General features: G+C 45.1%; 1 protein-coding gene and 1 long non-coding RNA gene across 3 annotated transcripts in view; one reads left to right on the forward strand and one right to left on the reverse strand.

Moving 5' to 3' along the window:
- Positions 1-3,552: 3,552 nt before the first annotated feature.
- LOC116086179 lies at positions 3,553-5,369 on the forward strand. Its single transcript, XR_004116848.1, has 3 exons — positions 3,553-3,866; positions 4,071-4,694; positions 5,150-5,369. It is a non-coding gene; the product is annotated as an uncharacterized LOC116086179 (long non-coding RNA).
- A 6,584-nt stretch (positions 5,370-11,953) lies between these two features.
- Positions 11,954-21,824, reverse strand: part of Psmg1 (proteasome assembly chaperone 1) — a 12,707-nt gene continuing 2,836 nt past the window's right edge. The window contains exons 3-7 of one of the 2 annotated variants that reach the window (XM_031364523.1): positions 19,401-19,552; positions 18,762-18,824; positions 16,486-16,684; positions 14,691-14,827; positions 11,954-12,664 (exon numbers count right to left, since the gene is read on the reverse strand). In XM_031364523.1, the coding sequence (XP_031220383.1) occupies positions 12,590-12,664; positions 14,691-14,827; positions 16,486-16,684; positions 18,762-18,824; positions 19,401-19,552 (626 nt within the window). In that variant the 3' untranslated portion in view covers positions 11,954-12,589. The remainder of the gene's footprint in view (positions 12,665-14,690; positions 14,828-16,485; positions 16,685-18,761; positions 18,825-19,400; positions 19,553-21,824) is intronic. The other variant, XM_031364524.1, reaches the window with a different exon arrangement.

Genomic DNA, 21,824 nt, shown 5'->3' on the forward strand with positions numbered 1-21,824 from the left:
CACCCACCACAGGCACCCACCACAGGAACTCACCACAGGAACTCACCACAGGCACCCACCACAGGAACCCACCACAGGAACCCACCACAGGAACTCACCACAGGCACCCACCACAGGAACTCACCACAGGAACTCACCACAGGAACCCACCACAGGCACTCACCACAGGAACCCACCACATGAACCCACCACAGGCGCCATAGCTCATTCTTCAAAAGTTGTTATCTTTGATCATTTTCCCATTGGCTTGAGAAGACTGTCTTTAAGAAGTAAGAAGTAGCCAGGCGGTGGTGGCTCACGCCTTTAATCCCAGCACTTGGGAGGCAGAGACAGGCAGATTTCTGAGTTTGAGGCCAGCCTGGTCTACAGAGTGAGTTCCAAGAAGTAAGAAGTAAGGTTCATTCATTCATTCTTGTTTTCTTCTGAGGGAAATCAGGTGACTTTCTCACAGTGCCAGCCTCTCTGGACTAAAGGCCTCAGGTCCGATGCTGTGCAGAAGAGAAAGCTGCAGAAGGACTCAGGCTGCAGCTTCGTACTTTGAGAAACCAGCTCTGACTGCAGCCTGGGAGACCGTGGAGGGCTCCCAGGTTCCAGGCAGGATTTTTAGTAACAGAAAACGATTCCCAAAGACAGTTTTGTCACCAGGTAACTGGAGAATGGCGTGCAGCTTAGGCAAGCACTCCCATCTCCAAGACTACAGCTCTGTGTTGCCTCAGCTCCCTGTCCATGTGGCCTCCAGCCCCGTGGCAGTGGGATGAATGCCTGTCACACATGCCCATGATCCAGACATCATCACTCATTGCTTTAACATAATGTCTGGGGAGAGCTATTTAAGGAAGGAAATATTTATTTTGGTGAATGGCTTGGTCCAGTCCATCGTGTTAGAGAAGCTATGGCAGCAGAGCAAGTGTGAAGTGGTTATGTTGAATCTTCAGTCAGGAAGCAGAGAAGATGAGTATTTGTCTTAGTTAGGGTTACCATTGTTGTAATAAAACATTATGACCAAAATGCAAGTTAGGAAGGAAAGGGTTTATTTGGCTTATACTTCCACATTGTTATACATCACTGATGGAAGTCAGGACAGGAACTCAAGGCAGGAGCCTGGAGGCAGGAGATGATATAGAGGCCATGGAGGGGTGCTGCTTACTGGCTCACTCCTGATTTCTTACAGAACCCAGAAATGGCAACACCCACAATGGGCTTGGCCCTCCCCTCATCAGTCACTAATTTTAAAAATGCCCTATATGTTTGGCAGCAGCCCAAGGCATTTTCTCAATTGGAGCTTCCTTCTCTTCAAACCTTGAGTCATGGTGACATAAGAGTAGACAACACAGCCTGGTGCTCTTGCGTTCAGCCTCAGACCTCCCTCATGGGATAGTTCCAGCCACATGCAGGGTAGGTCCTCTCTCTCTGGTTAAAGCATTCTGAAAATAGCCTCACAGACACACCCTGAGATATGTTCCCACACAATCTGCCCCAATCAAACTGATGATGCAGATTAATCATGACAAGAAGAGCCTAGAGAACCTTCCATTCCTCAACTACTGAACCAAAGCCTCAGGTTTCCCACTGATTGGCCAGTGTTCCAAGATTCATGTCACAAGAAGTCTAATGTACAGATTAGCTTGAACTGGTCCAGTTTGGTCTCACCCAGACCTCTACCCCAGAATGTCTGGGTCCTGTTAGAAAGGGGACAGGCTGGAGCTGGTGAAATGGCTCAGCGGACTGACTGCTCTTCCAAAGGTCCTGAGTTCAAATCCCAACAACCACATGGTGGCTCACAAAACCACCCGTAATGAGATCTTACGCCCTCTTCTGGAGTGAGCAGGGACTGAGTGAGTGGGGCCGACCGTAGTGAGCGGGGTTGACCAGAGAGAGCAGAAGTCCCAAAAGTCAACTCCCAACAACCAGATGAAGGCTCACAACTATCTGTACATCTACAGTGTATACTCACATACATTAAATAAATAAATAAATCTTTAAAAAGAAAGAAAGAGAGAGAAAAGAAGGAAGGAAGGAAGGAAGGAAGGAAGGAAGGAAGGAAGGAAGGAAGGAAGGAAGGAAGGGGACAAGCTGAATGGTGGTGAGGAGTGGCCCTGAAGGCCACTTGGGATTAGGTGTGTTGTGAGTACACAGTGTCAGGAATTGTAAATGAGTTTGTGTTTTTCCATGATGCCAGAATTTAGTGAATAAAATAAGACTTTTAAAGTTGAATTGTGTTTCATCTGAGATCTCTGAAACAAAGAAGTGTGCAGGTGTTATGTGTGAGTTATTCCGGGTTATATTTGTGAGTCAAAGTTAGCAAGTTAGCTTTAGCTAGCAGCCTTAGAGTCACCACAGAAGGAGAACTACAGTTGAAGAACTGCCACCATCAGTTTGGCCTGTGGCCATGTCTGTGAAGCATTCTTTTAACTGCTAGTTGATGTAGGAAGGCCCAGCCTACTGTGGGCCATGCTGTCCCTAGGCAGGTGGGCCTGGCCTGGACAAGAAGGTGGCTGAGCAAGCCAGGGGCTATGATGCAACAAGCAGCATTCTTCCAAGGCCCCTGCTTCAAACTCATGCCTTGAGTTCCTACCTTGGTGTCCTCCTGTGATGTACAGATGGCCGTGAGCCATCTTGTGGCTGCTAGAAATTGAGCTCCGGCCCCACTCGCTCTGGCCCCGCTTGCTCCAGCATAATTCACTGTAGCTGTCTTCAGACACACCAGAAGAGGGCGTCAGATCTCATTATGGGTGGTTGTGAGCCACCATGTGTTTGCTGAACTCAGGACCTTTGGAAGAGCAGTCAGTGCTCTTACCCACTAAGCCATCTCGCCAGCCCTCCCTACAGTCTTAATTCACTCCAATATACCCTTTTCTATTCCCAGGAATAAATCATTTATCATTCCATGCACAGATGGTGCAGTTATAGGTCGTCCATCCAGGGACTGCAGTCATCATCCTCCCTAAAATAGACCATTTCACACAGTCTGGGCTCTGAGTAGGCCCTGCTACTGAGACCACTGAGGGCAGGGTCAGCATTAAAAACCTTAAGAGTAAAGGCTGCAGATGATTCTTCCCTGCACCTGGAGAACTGGGCTTTGAGGAGTGCTGGAGGAGAGTGCAGCAAGGTCAGAGAAGCAACAGGGCAATCAGGCTGAGGTGTCTGCAGTGGGGAAGAGACTGTTGGCTGAGAAACCACAGAATCCTGTGGAGAGAGATGGAATGAAGATTTAGCTGAAGCTCATGTTCTTGGAGCATTTCAGATGTATGTTATTTTATCTCCATGGAAAGTCTTCCATTTTGAGCTGTTTTTGTATCAGGTCTCACTGTTATCAGTAAAGATAAATGAACAATCTCACATGTCACTACGAAGAACTTGGACAGACATGTGGCTTACGTAAACCCAGCCTTCTCACCACTGGAGAACAAGCATCAAAATTCCTGAGTGCTCTCCAGACCTGGGCAGCATCTGGCAGCCACATGGCCACATAAGAAGCAGGTCGTTTGTCGAAAACATTAAAGCCCCACCTTTGATGACATGGAGACATTCCACTTCGGAGCACTTGCCAAGCCAGTCCACTGTGAGAAAACTCAGCACCCAGCCTTGGCCAGACTATAAGAGGACACAGAGGTGTACCATGCTTCACCTGGACTATGGTCCTACCATGAACTAGGTCAGGCACAGTACCTGATGTTGGCGTGTGGTAAACAGAATGGGCCAAATGTCTCCTCAATCTGAGGATTTCACCCAGGCTCATGTCTCCTGAATACAGAGGCATAAATCCAACCTCTGCTGGGTCAGCCCAGAAACCAGCCTGGCTGCCAGACCACTAGACAACTGTTCTTCCTGACTATGTAGGCCCACCATGTTGTCAAATGTGCCAGGTGAGTCTAGTAATTGAAGCCACTGGATTCTACCTTTGATGGTGGGATAGATACTACATACCCTGGGCCTGCCTCAGTGGAGCTGCAGAAACTTCTGCCAAGGCCTCTACAGACTGGCAGGCTGAGCTCCCTGAAGGCCATTTTATCACTAACAGGCACTCCTGCTGCCAGCTCTCTGACTTTCAGCTTCTCTTACTCTTCCAGAATATCTGCCAGGAGTGTCAGCCTGACCTGACCCGCTTCTGAACCCAGGGACCAGAGATTTCCTTCCCAGGATGGCTTGAGGCTTGGACTTCAAACCAGCTTGGCAGAGCCTCCTACCAAGGGCTAGAAGTTAGCACAGCAGAAAACCAATTCTGGAAACTTCTAAATCCAGGCAAGAAGAATGTATGTCCAGAGGTTCAAATACATCAGAATACCATAGAATACCCAGGATCTGTGACAGAACACAGAAGTTTGAAGACTACATCAGACAACATTGTTTGACTGGCCAACATCAAACTGAGTTCTGGGCTCTATGCCATGCTCAGGCAACGGTGGCCTGAGATGCTGTGTGACTCACATGACAGAAAACTACTGAGGCAGGAGACCTGGTTCTTCTCAGTGATCCTGCAACAACCACCTCAGGAGGTTTCTCCTTTCTCAGGTCTCAGCTTTGAAGACCTCAGAACCCTGACATTCACAGGCCATCAGGACCACGGTGGCTTTGTATGCACACAGATGTCCCTACTATCTGCTGCCATGTCCCTTAGGGCTCAGGAAAGCCTTGGCAAAGGCTCCTCCACCAGCTAGATCCACAAGTAAAGGCAAAGCAGCGGTGACCACAGAGTGAGACTGAGTCCTCTCCATACTGATAGGGTGGCAGTCGGGTGGAATTTCCACACAGAGTGAGACTGAGTCCTCTCCATACTGGTAGGGTGGCAGTCGGATGGAATTTCCTTGAGCTTTAATGTCCCGATTTGGAAAATGGGCATTTCCAGGCCTGGTTGTCCTCTAACTATCACATGTACACTGTAGTACACACATGCCCATAAATATGGACACACACGTGCCGGGAGCCTGCCCAAGTACCAGTTCTCTCTGGATAGCAGCCATGAGGAAGCACTGGTGGAGGGAGAGGGAGTAAAATTTGGTTTCTCAAAAGTAAAAGTTGCTTACTATTAAATAATATTTACCTTTCTTGACTCTAAGTTATCCTGAGGCCAGAAACTGTAGGCCCCTGGCAATTAACACCCAATTGTTAAACCTCAGGGCATTAAGAAGTTCTTTGTTCTTTTTTTTAGGCAGGTCCTTCACAACCCAGCCTGCCTGGAGGCTGGAGTCCACTAACTCCTTGTCAGCTAAAGAAAGTTACACTTACAGAAAACAATTCGCTTTGAAAAAAGACTCTCATCTTTATTCCTAAGGGAAAGGGGGAACTGCTTTCTATTGTCATTAAGGAAAAAAAAACTGTCTCTCTCTAGTCATTAAGAAAAAAAACCGGGCTGGAGAGATGGCTCAGTGGGTAAGAGCACTGACTGCTCTTCCAAAGGTCCTGAGTTCGGATTCCAGCAACCACATGGTGGCTCACAACCACATGTAATGAGATCAGGTGCCTCTTCTGGTGTATCTGAAGACAGCTACAGTGTATTACCCCTGAGCGAGCAGGGCATCCTGAGTTCAGTTCCCAGCAGCCACATGATGGCTCATGGCCACCTGTACAGCTACAGTGTACTCATACACATAAAATAAATAAATAAATCTTAAAAAGAAAAGAAAAGAAAAAAGAAAAGGAAAAAAAAACTGTCTGTGTATTATCGTTTGTCTCAGTTCTCATATTTTCTCAGCATACAGGATCATGTGGTAGTCCAAGCATCTTTTTTCAAGTTCAAACATAAACTCAAATCATAAATTGAATAAGAAGTAACAACAGAGATGTTTACATGTATTCCTATTAAAACTAGTTATCTAAAGAAACATCTGTCACTAGCTTCACAGGTTAAGAGTTTGAATCAATAATTCTTACGTCTAGGTTAGCATGGCTTCGTGAAGAGGCAAATCATCTGCCTAGTGTCTCATTAGTACTGAAGTTTTGTGGAGATAAATCCAGACAATATTTTATGTTTTGCCCTTGTAACTACAATAAATTGTCCATACCCAGTTTTATGACCTTTACTTATCAGATAATGGTTTCACAAGCAGCCCAGAAAGAATGTTTTCGGGCCGGGCAGTGGTGGCACACACCTTTAATCCCAGCACTTGAGAGGCAGAGGCAAGCGGATTTCTAAATTCAAGGCTAGCCTGGTCTACAGAGTGAGTTCCAGGACAGCCAGGGCTACACAGAGAAACCCTGTCTCAAAAAAAAAAAAAAAAAAAAAAAAAAAAAAAAGAATGTTTTCCCTGATTGTAAATATGTTTCAGGCCTGCTTTCTATCCTAGTGCAATTAGCCCATGACACATGAAGATTTAAAGAGCCCCAATTACAGCCTTCACACTTAGAGGGCATGAAATTACCTAGATAGTTTGTATAAATTTAGGAATTTTATAGAATCATTATTAGAAATTAAGAAATCATCTATTTGTCTCCGTACGATTACTACCAGAGAATACATCTTCGTTGATCTGCAGAAAATCTGCCCAATAGGGTAGACTAATGCCCAGGTACCATTATGCTATCTAGTAGTAACAGGAAAGCATAATAACAAGAATCACTTCTGAGATGAACTCTCTAAAAGCCTTGCAGTTTTAGAATTTATCCACTGCAGCTCTGCGAGATGATGTGTCACCTCCAGGAAGGACACTTGGTAGTATTTGCTTCTCTTAGATGGCTCCATACACACACACAAAATACCTAAGTGTGATAAAAAATATATTCCAGCATTCAGAAGGCAGACACAAGCAGCAGAAGCAACAGACCTCTGTGGGCTCAAGGCCAGTATGGTCTACATAGTGAGTTCTAGACCAGCCAGGGCTACACAGTGAGACCCTGGCTCTTAAAAAAACAAAACAAAAACAAAAACTGAACAACAGGAGATGGGAGATTGCTATTTTGAGGGTAATTTTGAGCCAACAACATATGGAAACCCAGCAATGAACAAGACTCTTGACTCAGACAAGGTGGAAGGACCCGCACATAAGTGTTCTCTGGCCTCTACATGTATACCTTGGCATTTAAATGCCTGCACTCACACACACAATGAACATAGGCATATCAGAAAAAAATATTTTTAAAAGGGAAAAAAAAAGGCAGGTCCAGCCAGGAGTCCTTGTCCTACAAGGAGAGGCAGTTCTGCGCGCCCTGCAATCTGACAGACCTACGTGCCTAGACACTGCACCTGCTCTACCACAGGCATTAGCAACAGTCAGCTCTCTTCTTCGTGGTCCTCACAGTAGCTCTCCCTGTGATGGATGAAGCTTCTCCAAGTGATGATGGAGTTGCAGGGGGGCGATTTACTGGCATTATTTGTCCTTTTCTCAATTAGCCAAGGCTGTCACCCATCCCTGGTGGTGAAAGTCAGGGTTTCCCACGAGTACACACACCAGGCTGTGCAACCAATCTTTTCTTTTGCCCTCTCGAAACCTGTTAGAGTGGAATCAAAGCACACACAGGCCACTCCAGGCTGCCGTCAGGAAAGGCATGGCTGCCATCAAAACGTTCCCACTTGCATCTTCTTGGTGTCAAGGAGCACCATTTTCCTGGGATTTCACTAAAAACAAAAGATAACTTGTGGAGACAACTGGCTGAGGCTTTAATTTGCAGTTAGGATTGATTATTTAAGCAGTGCCAGAGAGGCCTTAGATTAAATAGGTCATCAGAGAAGTTGTTACTATGTGCAAAGCATGTGTGGTAACTACAATTAGTATGCCAGGAGTAGGTTCCAACATGAAGAAAGACCTAGTACCAGGGCATTCTAAAGTTAGATTATTAAATCGAGAAGCTACACAGAATCAGATGAGATGGTGTGGTGTGTGTGTTCTCTGCTCCCCAGGCCAGAAGGAAACTCTTAGGAGATCTTAGCTTGTGTGCAGACACTTTGTTCATGATGAACCTTGGAGAGTGGGAAAGGGTTTTTCTTAGGGTAAAGTCTCATTGGCTGGAGTTTAAAGTTCTGTGAATGACTCACTTGTATGGAGAAGCATTCCAAGAACCCCAGGTACTTACTGATTAGATTCTTTTTTCTTTCTTTCTTTCTTTCTTTCTTTTTTTTTTTTTTGTTTTGTTTTTTTCAAGACAATGTTTCTCTGTGTAGCCCTGGCTGTCCTAGAACTCACTCTGTAGACCAGGCTGGCCTCAAACTCAGAAATCCACCTGCCTCTGCCTCCCAAGTGCTGGTATCAAAGGCGTGCGCCACCACCACCTGGCTTAGATATTTCTTATTTTATCTTTTATTTTCTTCTAGCTCTTTTATAGTTTTTTCCTTTTTTATAATTTTGTTGTCAGGTAGGTTGTTTTTTTTTTTTTAAAGATTTATTTATTATTATATGTAAGTACACTGTAGCTGTCTTCAGACACACCAGAAGAGGGCATCATATCTCTTTATGGGTGGTTGTGAGCCACCATATGGTTGCTGGGATTTGAACTCAGGACTTTTGGAAGTGCTCTTAACCACTGAGCCATCTCTCCAGCCCCCCTGATTAGATTCTTATTGTGAAAGAATAAGTTGAACTTGTAGGTCTGCCAATGACTACTCAACCTTCCTCAGGTAGAGGGTGTGGGGTCTCAGGCTCAAAGAAGGGTAAGCCCTGCTGGTAATGGGAGTCCTCCATTTTGTACCAAACTCAGAGGAGTTATCTGGACATGTAGACTGAGACCTTAATTAGCAGGGTTCCCCCACTGGACAGCATGAGTCCTTCCTATTATAGAAGGTCCTTCACTCAGTTCATTTGATCTATTCTCAAAGCCTCATTCATCAAGGGAGTCCCCAACTGAAAAACTTCCACCTGTTCTCCATGAAGCCAGACTTCCAGGGATCCTCTGTGGTCTCTCACTTTCTCCTTCTATGGCCAAAATCAAAGCTGTCAGAATTGAACATGATTTAGAAATGAGTCTCCACTGGCATAAAAGAGAGAAATCTACATTTAAATGTCCTCTCTTGCTTTGCTTACGTTGCTAGAACAGAATACCTGAAGCTAGGAAATTTATAGCAAACAGAAATCTGCCTGGTCATGATTTTGGAGGCACTAGCAGGTTGGGCATTTGGTAAGGGCCCAGACTCAACTTTCAAGGTGGTACCCTGAACAGTATTGATCAGATTGGAGGAACACCACCCCTCACACAGCAGAGAACAGAAAGAGAGAGCAAGAGAACAAGCTCTACACACCAAGCCCGCCCTCATGGACAGAGCCCTCAGGGACAAATAGCTTCCAAAAGGACTCACCTTACCCCCATCACAATAGGGTCTGCTTCCACAGCAAGGGACAAAACCTAGAACTGTTTTTTAGTTTCTTCTTCTTTCTCTTCTTAAAATCACCAGCATTCAAATTAGAAACTTATAGCATGGTAGAGCAGCACACACCTTTAATTCCAGTGTTTGGGAGGCAGAGGTAGGTGGAACTCTGTGAGTGTGAGGTCAAACTGGTTCACATGGTGAGTTCCAGGACAACCAATGCTACATAGTGAGACCCTAACTTAGGGGAAGGGGAGACCAACAAATTAGCAACTTATTGGCAAAAGTATGCCAAATCCTATACTTTCAAATAATTACTAAATTCAGTCCGTCAACCTGCGTGCTCCTTGAAGAGTGAACATCAGTCCTGGTTCTTCTGCCCCACTGAGCCCAGATATACTCCTTGCTCCGTGAGCTCATTCCCTGGTCCTGTCTTCCATCTACACTCGTTAGGCATTACCAAGGCAAGGCCCACTGGACAGAGCAGTCTATCTGCAGATGTCCCGCGTCATTAACCTCCAACTGAGACCTCCCATTGCTTTGGGCTCTGTGCTCACCTGCCTAGAGCTGACACCTCAAGCTTGACAAAGCCTGTAGCAAGTTCTACCTCAGCTGATGCATCTCCCCTTCAGCCATTATCACCTGGGACTCATCTCCTTAATTTCTGCATTCAAAAGATTAGCAAATCCTATTGGCCAGATGCTGAGTGGCAGAGGAAACAATGAAGGCTCAAGGGTCGAGGATTTCTGGGGACAATGTGATCAACCTGTCAAGTCACTGGCTGATCACAACGGGGAGTAGTGCCGAATTAGAAGACTCTGTATTGGTCTCTGCCCCTGGCTGAAATGACACTGAGCAGTAGTTATAGCCAGGTCCAGGATGCTGCACCAGGCACAGTATCCCAGATACTGTTACAGGTCACTTGGTGCGTCAACTGGTTGAATCAAGAGACTGGCTGCTATTCCAGAATGAAACCTCCAAACCCACATGAATATTCGATGTCTATGCTGAGATCACCTCTGAGTACAGAGAGTAGACCAGGAAAGCCAGGGCTATACAGAGAAACTCTGTCTCAAAAAGCCAGAGGAGGATGGGGCAGTGCTAGAGAGATGGCTAAGTAGTCAAGAGCACCAACTGCTCTTCCAGAGGTCCTGAGTTGAATTCTCAGCACCACAACCATTAATGGGATTTGATGCCCTCTTCTGGTGTGCCTGAAGAAAGCGACAGGGTACTCACATACATTAAATAAATCTGAAAAACAGACAAGAGAGAGACAGACACAGGAGAGAGAGAGAAAGGGAGGGAGGGGGGAAAGGGAGAAGGAGAGGAAGAAGAAGAGGGAGAGGGAGAGGGAGAGGGAGAGGGAGAGATCTCACCATATCACCTCTGATTACTATCAATTTCCAATCATGTTCCTTCCAATTCACTGACCATCCAGACAAGCTGTCAGGGCAGCCCGTGAACTGAAAGACTTGCAAATCAGCCATTCTCCTATTATGCAAAATATGAACCCAGGTACATCGCCCCAAATTCTTCCCACAGGGATAGTTACCATCCTTCAAAAATGCCCCAGAAAAGGTCTGTAGTGTACAGTATCCACTTTGATGCGATGCCATCTGTAAGCCAGGTCTTCATCTCCTCTTCCTTGTCAACTAATGGTAGGGAACATCCCAAGTGGCCATAGGTGTGCAGAAGGAACCATACAGGGTCCTTGTCCCACCACATACCACACTGTGACATACCACCTCACCACAGGCCCAAGCAACAGCATCACAAAGCTTTTGCAAATGTTGTCTTTAAGGCTGATGCTGCAGCCACACTCATATAGCTAAGTCAACAGGCACAGGGCTCAAGTTCTAGCTGAGACCAGATCCCCATGTCTTACACGACTTGTGGTCCTGCAAACGCATTTGGAACAGGTGGAAACTGTACTTCAGTAAATAGAATGCTTCAGTATCTGCCACCAGTATATGTTCATAAATGCAAGATGCACAGACAGTCTCAAACTTAACACACAAAGAAAACCAAAAGTGCCTTTAGTTCACTTCCAACCACTACCAAGAAGAGTAAATGAACTGAGTCTAGAAATAAATGGGACACGTAAACATCTATATAAGGATTCCATAACTGAAAAGAGGTGGGGACAGGAGAGAAAAACAGCTTGCCTGCATGCACCATCTTAAAGCTTCACCATGCTGCTCACCTTGTGTCTGGTGAAGTACTGTGGCTTCTCTGGGTTTGTTATTCTTTATCTTAGTACTAACTAACACCAGGTGCCACAGAGCTAGGGATGATGCTCCCTGACTTGCAAGGAGTCTTGGTGTCTTAGGGCTTTACAGCTGTGGACACCATGAGCAAGGCAACTCTTATAAGGACAACACTTAACTGGGGCTTACAGGTTCAGAGGTTCAGTCCATTATCATCAAGGTGGAAACAGGGCAGCATCCAGGCAGGCATGCTGCAGGAGGAGCTGAGAGCTCTACATCTTCATCTGGAGACTGCTAGCAGAATACTGGCCTCCAGGAAGCTAGGATGAGGGTCTTAAAGCTCACACCCACAGTGACATACCTATTCCAACAAGGCCACACCCACTCCAACTGGGCCAAACCTAATAGTGCCATTCCCTGTGCTGAGCTTATACAAACCACCACACTTGGCACAGGCAGCCTGAGGAGCAGCCTGTCAGCTGCACTGCCTAAAGAGAGGACACATTTCTTTGGGTTTCACTTTGAGGAAGTAAGACTTTATTAAGTTAGCACCAATTTTTTAACCACAAAATCACCAAAATCTATAGAATCTCACAGATCTCTAGAACCTTCCTTATCTAGGAAACAACTTTCACATATGCTCAGTTTTTTAGACCTGACTATACTTTCCAATGTTGATACAACTTGTTGATATCTAGAGCTTTTCAAAAATTTGGATCACCTTTGGAAGAAAGGAGAGAAGGAAAGAAGGGAGGGAGGGGCCGGAGAAAACACTCAGCAGCTAAAGCAGCGCTGCCCTTGCAGAAGACGGGGCTCAGTCCCTGGCACACACATTGTCACACCATCAGTAAATCCAGTCCCAAGGCATCCTTCTGGCCTCTGTGGACACTGCACACACATATACAATAAAATAAAAATAATGGTTTTTTAAAAAATTTTTAAAAAGAAAATGACCAAACAATAGTTCCATGTAACACATAATAAAAATGACTGACTTGTTAATTTTTCAGTTATAGACATGTCATCATTACGAAAATAAAGTTACAATTAATTTTAAAAATTTTTATTACCCTCAGAACATCCCAAGCCACACTAAAGTACAAAACAGTAGTGACTGCCCCTGGAACAACCACGTCTTGGCCACTTGGGGTCATGTGTAAATGTTGCTCTGAATCTCATTTGTGGTCATCAATTTCTTCAGTATTTCTGTGCTTTCAGGAATGTTCTGGAAAGAGAAAAACAGTTGTCACCGAATGCAGTCCAGCCACCACATCACAAGCTGCCTTTAGCCTTGTTCAATGGTTCAGATCCACTGGCCTGGCCAGCTTGACATGGCTCAGTTAGCTGACAAGTTTCAATCATAGGCTTGCCCAGATCAGACTAGCCTGTGGGCATATCTGAGGGGATTGTCCTGATTGATAACTGATGTGGGAGGGTCCAGCCCACTTTGGGCAGCACCACTCCCTGGGCTGCATGAGGAAAATACCTGAACATAAGCCCATGAGTAAGGCAACCACCAGCAAACCTCCATGGTTCCTGCTTCCGTTCCTGACCTGATTTCCCTTCCCTCAATGATGGACAGTGACCCAGAAGTGAAAGCCAAGTAAATCCTTTCTTTCCAAAGATGCTCTTGGTCAGAATACTTTATCATAGCAACAGAAATCAAACTAGAACACATTTAACACATTCCCCTGCTCAAACCCTCCAAAAAGTGTCTAACGCTCCAAAGTTGCAGCACTTCAAAACCTTATCTCTTACACACACCCACACAACCCTCACATGGTGGCTCATGCCCTCCTCACATTCTACATGCTGCCTCTCTGCTCACTTCTCCCACTGACATCTTTTGAGTCAGCTCCACTGAACCTCTCTTAGGCGCCTTTTCTGCAGGTGACTTCTTGTTCCTTCCAAGCAAGCCACTCTATATGCTTCCAGCATGTGCCTGCCATCACGAGCCAGCACCTCCTCCTGTCTATGGAGCTATCCAGATGAAGATCACATAGTAGGGTCCCAAGATAACTCCTATTCACAACCATAAGCCACACACTAACTCAGGCCTTCTGTATTTAGTCTATAAGACAATGGCACTGAGGCTAGGGAGATGGCTCAGTTGAAGTGTTCCAAGAACATGGGACCATATGCATGCCGGAGATACCAACAAGCACGAATAGCCCCAGTGCTGAGAAACAAAGGCAGCAGGACTCCTGGGATGGGCAGGCCTATCAGCCTGGCCAAATCCACAAGAGAACAAGGTGAAGAGCAATAGAGAAGGACCCAATGATGACCAGACTTCACTTGCACACACTCACACACAAACATACACACATACACATACACACACACACACACACACACACACTGAAGACCTCCACACCACATGCCCACAAACCCACACACCCACACCCATACACTGATCACCTACACCACACACCCACACATATACACTGTGCCCTCACAAACTTATTATTTGTTAAAAAAGAGAACAGTGTCCAACAGGGCATGGAGGCACACACCTCTAATCCCAACTGGGATAGGCCAGGATAGGCAGCATGTGAATGGCTAACTCCAACAAGAGACAGACTCCCAAAGTGCTTATCTCACCTGCTACCAGGTGCCATTTTAGGACAAAAACTAGCAATACTGAAAAGTGATTTAACCTAAAAGTTTACCTCAGGTTGATATGACAAGTGATTTTTAATCTCAAAACAAGTCCTGATAATTACTGAGAACATCATCCATAGCTAAAACAGATAGCTCTTGCCTGCCCTGAGGAAGACAGCCCTTAGCCAAATGGGAGAATGCAGTTGGCTAGCCATACAAGCCCACTGATAAGAGAAGCTAAATTTGAAATAACTCAGGGATGAAGAGATGGCTCCACAGTTAACAGCACTTACTGCTCTGGCAGGGGACCTGGGTTCATTTCCCAGCACCAGGTCAGTGACTAACAACACCTGTAACTTCAGCTCTAGAAGTCCCAACAGGCACTTGCATTCCTGACACACATACACACACATAAATAAAACTAGGGCACATGGGTTGTCACAGCAGTACATTAATGCACACGCAGGAGCAAAGCACGTTACCGAGGATGAGTTGGAGCATGGGTGGGGACACGGCAGGTTCTAAGTGGCTCACTGTGAAGCTCTAGCCGTGCTGCTTAGGGTTTAAGTTGTCCTGCTTAAGGTTTAAGTTTCCCATCATTCAATTCACTGTAACAGCTTAGTCATGAATGGAGAGAGCTGCAACCTTACCTTCACCAAGCATTTCAAGCTCCTGGAAGAAAGTACAGGTTTAAAAGCTTCCACCGTGACAAGGTCCAACTTCATCACATCAGTGTAGCACAAATACAGAACCGCAGAGATTTTCCACACTTGACAGTAGCTCAGAACTACAAAAACACAAAGGAAAAGCTTATTTGGTTTGTTTGGTTGGTTTGGTTTGGTTGGTTTTTTTCAAGACAGAGTTTCTCTGTTGCCCTGGCTGTCCTGGAACTTACTCTGTAGACCAGGCCAGCTTTGAACTCACAGAGATCTGCCTGCTTCTGCCTCCTGAGTGCTGGGATTAAAGGTATGTGTCAGTACTGCCCAGCTCTATGACAAGATTTTTAAGTTAAATACTTTTAAATAATAAAAGCTGTTTTGAGAAAGTCTACTTTCAAGCGGGGTGGTGTTGGCACACGCCTTTAATCCCAGCACTTGGGAGGCAGAGGCAGGTGGATTTCTGAGTTCGAGGCCAGCCTGGTCTACATACAGAGTGAGTTCCAGGACAGCCAGGGCTACACAGAGAAACCCTGTCTCAAAAAAACAAAACAAAACAAAACAAAAAAGATAAAGAGAGAGGGAGGGAGAGAGAAAGTCTACTTTCTGCCTCTTTTAATCAAGGTACCTACTATTACGTTGACCCAATTATTGATATCTTCTTTCTAAACCAACTCCCTTCCTAATATTTTGTAAGTATTACCTTTATTTTTCATTTTCTGAACATCCTATCATAATTACAAGAACTAAAGTATTAGAATATTGCCCTCTGTAAGGAGGCACAAAGAGTAATATATATCACATACTATGAACTAGTTTTCTCATACTAGGAACTGTAACACAAAAGGCAAAGCATTATGCTTAAAAATGCATTTATCAGAGGCACAGCACTGAAAACGACGGCACTGTGCTCTGACATAATGTGTACTAGCAGTGCTGCAATGGTCAGTAGTGTCAGCATGACAGGGTCTACAATGACCAGGGAGACAAGCCTCTGGACATACCTGAGGGGTCATCTAGATTAGGTTAGCTGAGGTGGGCAGACCCTCTTCAACTGTGGGAGCCACAATTCCAAAGGCAGAGGGACAGACTAAATAAAGAGTGAGCATTCACCTCACTCTACTTCCTCATACAAATGCAATGTGCCAGTGGCCTCAGCTCTGGCCGCCATTATGGAATATGTCCCCTTCAACTATAAGCCAGAACAACTCTTTCTCCCATAAACCACTTCTGCTGGATATTTTGTCACAAGAGAAGCAACCTGTACATAAGAAGCATGATAAAAATGTTAAGAACAACAACCAAGGGACTGGAGAGATGGCTCCACAGTTAAGAGCACCGGGCTGCTCTTCCAGAGGTCCTGAGTTCCTAACAACCACATGGTGGCTCGCAACCATGTTTGAAGACAGCAACAATGTACTTATATATATAAAATAAATAAATGTTTTAAAAAACAAAGATTAACAACCAAGCTTCAACATCCAAAACTTTCTACTTTGACAATTTAAATTGCCAACGTTTACACACCAACAATCTACATCTAACACTGGGTTCCACACTGAGATTGAAGAATCCAAAGCAGAAAAGAAGTACAGCAGCAGAGAACCTAAGCTGCTGTCACCACTGTAATCCAGGGTATCCTAAAATTAAGCTGACTATCCCACGCAGACAGTACAGCCCCAAAGAATCAAAAGCAATGAAGATCACTGACAAAGTACTTCAAAAAGTAAAGCAACAGCCATCGATAAAGCCTGTGACAGAGTGTGAAGGTTGTGACCTTAAGTCCCACCTGCCGCAGACAGGTCATGCACAATGTTCGGCTGTTCCAGCAGTGGGCAGCACACGGCATCTTTGAATTTCTGAGTTTTTAGGGCTCTCAGGAAAGGAGAAGAAAGGCTGCAGGTAGACTCAGAGGTCTTATATTCTGTGATGTGCCGGCATGTAAGAACTGTTACCTGCATGTTCTTTCTGGGTCGGAAGCCAAAAACCTAAGAAAACATGGATTTTATGTTATACTGAATTTTTCCTCACCATAAACATTGCTCTAGTAACTCACCCCCCAGCAGACAGCAACACTTCATGTTGCAAGCGTTCAGCAGACTGGATGGAGCGCAGGCTTTGCTGCCCATAACCATGCTCTGAGGTCTCGCTTCGTTGCCACTGTGACCATACTCTGAGGTCTAGCTATGCAATCTTCACCTCATTTTCTTATCTGTGACCTGAAGATGGCAGTGCCCGAGATCCATGTGATATACAACACTGTAGCAGTTGTAATTGCCACCCTGAATAAAGTCACAAGAGCACATCCGAGATCCCTTCCTACAGAGCAGTGTACTCCGTGGCCCAGTGAAGCTGAACACTTTTGGTCTTCAGCTGGCAGTGCTCTTGGGGAAGGTTACAGAATACTCAAGAGGTGCAGCTTTGTTGGGGGAAGTATGTCACCAGGAGCAGGCTTGGATGGTTAATACCATGTTCCACATCCGATTCACTCTATATTTCCTGTAATCAGCCAGCCCCCAAACTCCTGACACTATGCCTTCCCTGTCTGCTGTCATGTGTTCTCCACCAGGACAGACTTCGTCTTCTAGAAGTATAAACCGAAATAAACCACTTTCTCCTCTACTTTGCTTTTTGTTGATATATTTTTTCACAACAAAAAGTAACTAGCCCAAGTGAGTGCCACCATGTCTCTTAAGTCCTTGCATTCAGTTTTCCAAAATGAGGTCTTGTATCCACACCTAATGTTAAGAAATACAGGTGTGGTACTTGGGAGTGTGGTAGTGAATGGTGGCCACTCCCTCAAGGCCCCTGAGGCTTTCCTCTGTACTATCCCTCTGTGATGGTGACAGCAGAATCTGACCCAATGCTAGTTATCTTGCTAGGCTGCTCATTTTAAACAATTTTTTTTATATTTTGGTTTTCTGAGATGGTCTCTCTGTAGCTCTAGCTATCCTGGAACTTGCTCTGTAGACCAGGCTGGCCTTGAATTCCCAGAGATACACCTGCCTCTGCCTCCCAAGTGCTAGGATTAAAGGCGTGCACTGTAGTAAACTTGGCTCAACCCAAAGATCACAGATGAGGATAGACCGTTGCAATAGTTTATTGATCCTCACAGGCGGGGTCAACCCCAAACTCAGAAAGCACACACATCTTTTATACTTTACAGAGGGCAGATTTCTACAACAAGGCTAGCTGGCTTACTCTGGTTGGTGGAACACAGGACAAAGGATCTCATCAGGCATTGGTTGGCTTGCTCAGGGGGCTGTTCTTGGCTTAGTCAGACAACTTCCCTATCCAGCTCTGCACCTGGCCTTGAAAAGTCCCTGGGGAGGGGCTGAGTAACTAGGTGTTAGGGGGATTGTGGTCAGCAAGGTCAGGGTGACAGTTTGTGGTCTTTTTCTAAATTCACCACAGGGAGGGGCTGGGGGGTTCTTTCTAGAATTGCTAGTCTTGTTTTCATGGACCTTCACGTCATTGCGACCACCAGTTATTTTTGTTTTGGCTTTACTTAGCTTAGTCAGAATGGCCTGGTCATTCTGTCTCAACATCCTGACCATCAGAACTTTGTTTTTACAGCATGCCCTTGGCTGTCTCTGGAACACAGCGTCTTAGTGCTTCTCAGAAAACACTTAGCCAAATGGCTGAAGCTGCTGCTTGCTACCGTAAAACTTTGTTTCCACACTGCTTGCTGCTTACAGGCGCTGGGACATGGCCCCCTTATTTTACTTTATTTCTACATTCCCAGAACTTTGTTTTTTACTTTATTACTTCATTGCCCCCTTTTCCTATTGCATGGTTTTCTGAGATGGTTTCTCTGTGAAGCTCTGGCTATCATGGAACTTGCTGGGTTTAAAGGCGTGCACCACCATCACTTAGCTAAAAACTTTAAAAAAACAAAAAACAAAACAAAACAAAAAAACACTACATAATATAACTCCTACAATATTTTGTTAAAGAAACAAATTCTTATCTAATATTTGACTGCAAAGATCTAAGTGACAAGACCCCAGCCCTAAGAATGGCCAGAACACACCTGACTCATGAATCGGATTTTCTTCCTCTTACCTTCTCCAACCACTGAAACTGCTGATCCTCAGCAATGTAGCAGCTACACTGACAGAGAAAAACCTGAAAGAGTCATTTCAAGAGTTCTCACGTAAAATGCACACACACTTGGCCCGGTCTTCATATGAGCACCTCCAAAATACCAGTGACATCGCTCTATGAAGACAAAATCCCCCAGAGGCTCCATGTGTTCAGGTCATTCACTGTGTCCTTTAGAGGTGTGGCATCCATCTCTCCCTTTTGCTCCAGGCCTTGGGTTGGACTGTGCTACCCCTGCACAGTCCTCCCATGAGGCACCAGCTCTCCCCACCCCAGCAGGCCTGCAAGCAAAGGGTCTGCCCCAGTCAAGCACTGGAACTTCCAAACATGCAAGTCAAAAGTCAGCCTTTTCTCTCTGTAAGATGATTGCTTTTTAGGCATTTGTTATAGCAATAGAAGTGGTAACACAGCAGTTTGCTCATCTGTTGATTCTAACATTTAAGAATGAGGCCCAAAATTCACTGAGACATTAGAAATGAATATCAGGACAGAGAATATCCTGGGTGGCAGAGGAGAGATCTGGCATGAGAATCTGCTTACTATAGAGGGCTTGTGTCTACATGACCATGTTTTAAAAATATTAAGTCAAGTCTCACATACCGAGGGATCTGATTTCAGTTGATAAAACACACAGAAAACATCTGTAGGGGACAGATGGACAGTGTCTGTAGTTCTGCACCATTCATTCCAGAGCTTCGCACAGCCGACTTCTTCCCAGACTCCTGAGTTCATAACAAATGCTGACAGAAATGCTGTGGAGAGAAATGTTCACATGAAGCGGCATCTGCTGAACTATACTTCCTACTCAAACCGAAGTTAACCCAGAATTCACCACTGAGGCAGTCATTAGACCATCTACTTGGGGGCTGGAGAGACAGTTCAGAGTTCACACTGACTACTACCTCAGTTTGGTTCCCAACACCCACCCCTGGTGACTCACAACCATCTGTAGTTCCAATTCTAGGGAATCTGGTGCCCTCCTCTAGCTTAGACTCTAGAGCAAACCCACACATAAAAATACGCACATAATTAATTTTTTTTTTTTGGTTTTTCGAGACAGGGTTTCTCTGTATAGTCCTGGAACTCACTCTGTAGACCAGGCTGGCCTCGAACTCAGAAATCCGCCTGCCTCTACCTCCCAACTGCTAGGATTAAAGGCGTGCACCACCACCGCCTGGCAAGATTTATTTATTTATTTAGTGTATAAGAGAACACCATAGTACACCACTGCTCTCTTCAGGCACCCCAGAAGAGGGCATCGGATTCCATTAAAAATGGTTGTGAGCCATCATGTGGTTGCTAGGAATTGAACTCAGAACCTCCAGAAGAACAGTCAGTGCTCTTAACTGCTGAGCCATCTCTCCAGCATAATTAAATTTTGTTGTTGATGTTTTGTTTTTTAAGACAAGGTTTCTCTGTGCAGCCTTGGTTGTCCTGGAACTTAACCTGTAGACTAGGCTGGCCTTGAACTCTTGAAGTCGACCTGTCCTTCCTCCCAAGTGCTGGGATTAATGGAGTGCACCACCACACCTGGCATAAATTTCTTTTTAAAACACTAAAAACCTTCTAATTGGACTACTTTGGAGCAAACACAATTTGAAGCTGAGGAGTGAAAGTCTCCACTCTCCACAGAACGACAGAACAGGGATAGACAGACTTTGCACCAGTCTCACAATGTAACATTCTTCTAAAAACAATTAGGCAAGCAGACCTTTATATAATGGGCAAGCCTTACATACACACTCTTACTTACACAATCTCTAAATACTAAGGCCCACTTACAGGGCAAGAGCTCTTAACTAGAGTTCTCAAATGATCTCCTCAGTGTTGCTGGAAATATTAAAAAAAGTCATCCTGCCACCTCTCCTGCCTTGCCAGTCCTTGTTCCCACTGCTGAGAGTCGGTACTGGAAGGCATCAACACTATGTCCCAGCGAGTCCCTCTCGGCATGCTCTCACCACTGTGAGAACACTCCCAGCTCTCCAGCTAGTGAGTTCATCTCACTTCCTTGTAACACCCACACACCCCATCATCAGCTATCTTAACGCCTAGTTACCGGGTATAACGAAGACTCTTAAGCTTATAGTTAACCAGTTAGATTTATGTATATTTAAAATCACAATTACAAGATGCTAAGACAGTAATTTCAGAGCCAACTGATAATAATAATAAAAGCGTTATCCCAATATTCTAACCTTGTAAAAATCTTAGCAACTTGTGGCTGTTTAAAACCATGAGGGATCAGGATCATCTTCCTGTGTGCATCTGCCTCCATGTTGGCTTCTCCTCCTCCTTTTCCCTCATGCGACCTGTCTCTGCCCCAAACTCCTCACTCCACCTCCCTCTTCCTGTTCAATCACAGCTCTGACACTGCCCTAATGTGACTGAACAGAGAAAGTCCTGCAACACTCAGAGCCTGCAAACCCACTGAAATTATAAAGTGTACTGACATACAACACTGTTCCAAGTAAACTCACATTATTCTACCTTGAACCTACCAGGTCAATAAATGCATTCAAAGACCTTAGAACTGAAGTGTTTCAGATGTATGCAATTATTGCTAGACCTGTGGACACCACAACAAACTGGAAAACAGGGCCTTCAACTGTAATTCTGAAGCTAAGCATATTTCCTTTAAGTCTCATTACAAAGATGGAAAGAACAGGCAACCTACCTTACTTGAAATAAAATTACTGTGGCTTTACCTAAAGAAATGTTCAACATCCTTAGTCATCAGGGAAATGCAAATCAAAACAACTCTGAGATTCCACCTCACACCAGTCAGAATGGCTAGGATAAAAAACTCAGGTGACAGCAGATGGCTGGAGAGGTGAAGAAAGAAGAACACTCCTTCATTGCTGGTGGGATTGCAAGCTGGTACAACCACTCAGGAAACCAGTTTGGCGGTTCCTCCGGAAATTGGACATAGTTCTACCAGAGGACCCAGCTATACCAATCCTGGACATATACCCAAAAGATGCTCCAACATGTAATAAGGACACATGCTCCACCATGTTCATAGCA

Source organism: Mastomys coucha, unplaced genomic scaffold, assembly GCF_008632895.1.
Source record: "Mastomys coucha isolate ucsf_1 unplaced genomic scaffold, UCSF_Mcou_1 pScaffold12, whole genome shotgun sequence".
Classification (NCBI taxonomy): domain Eukaryota; kingdom Metazoa; phylum Chordata; class Mammalia; order Rodentia; family Muridae; genus Mastomys; species Mastomys coucha.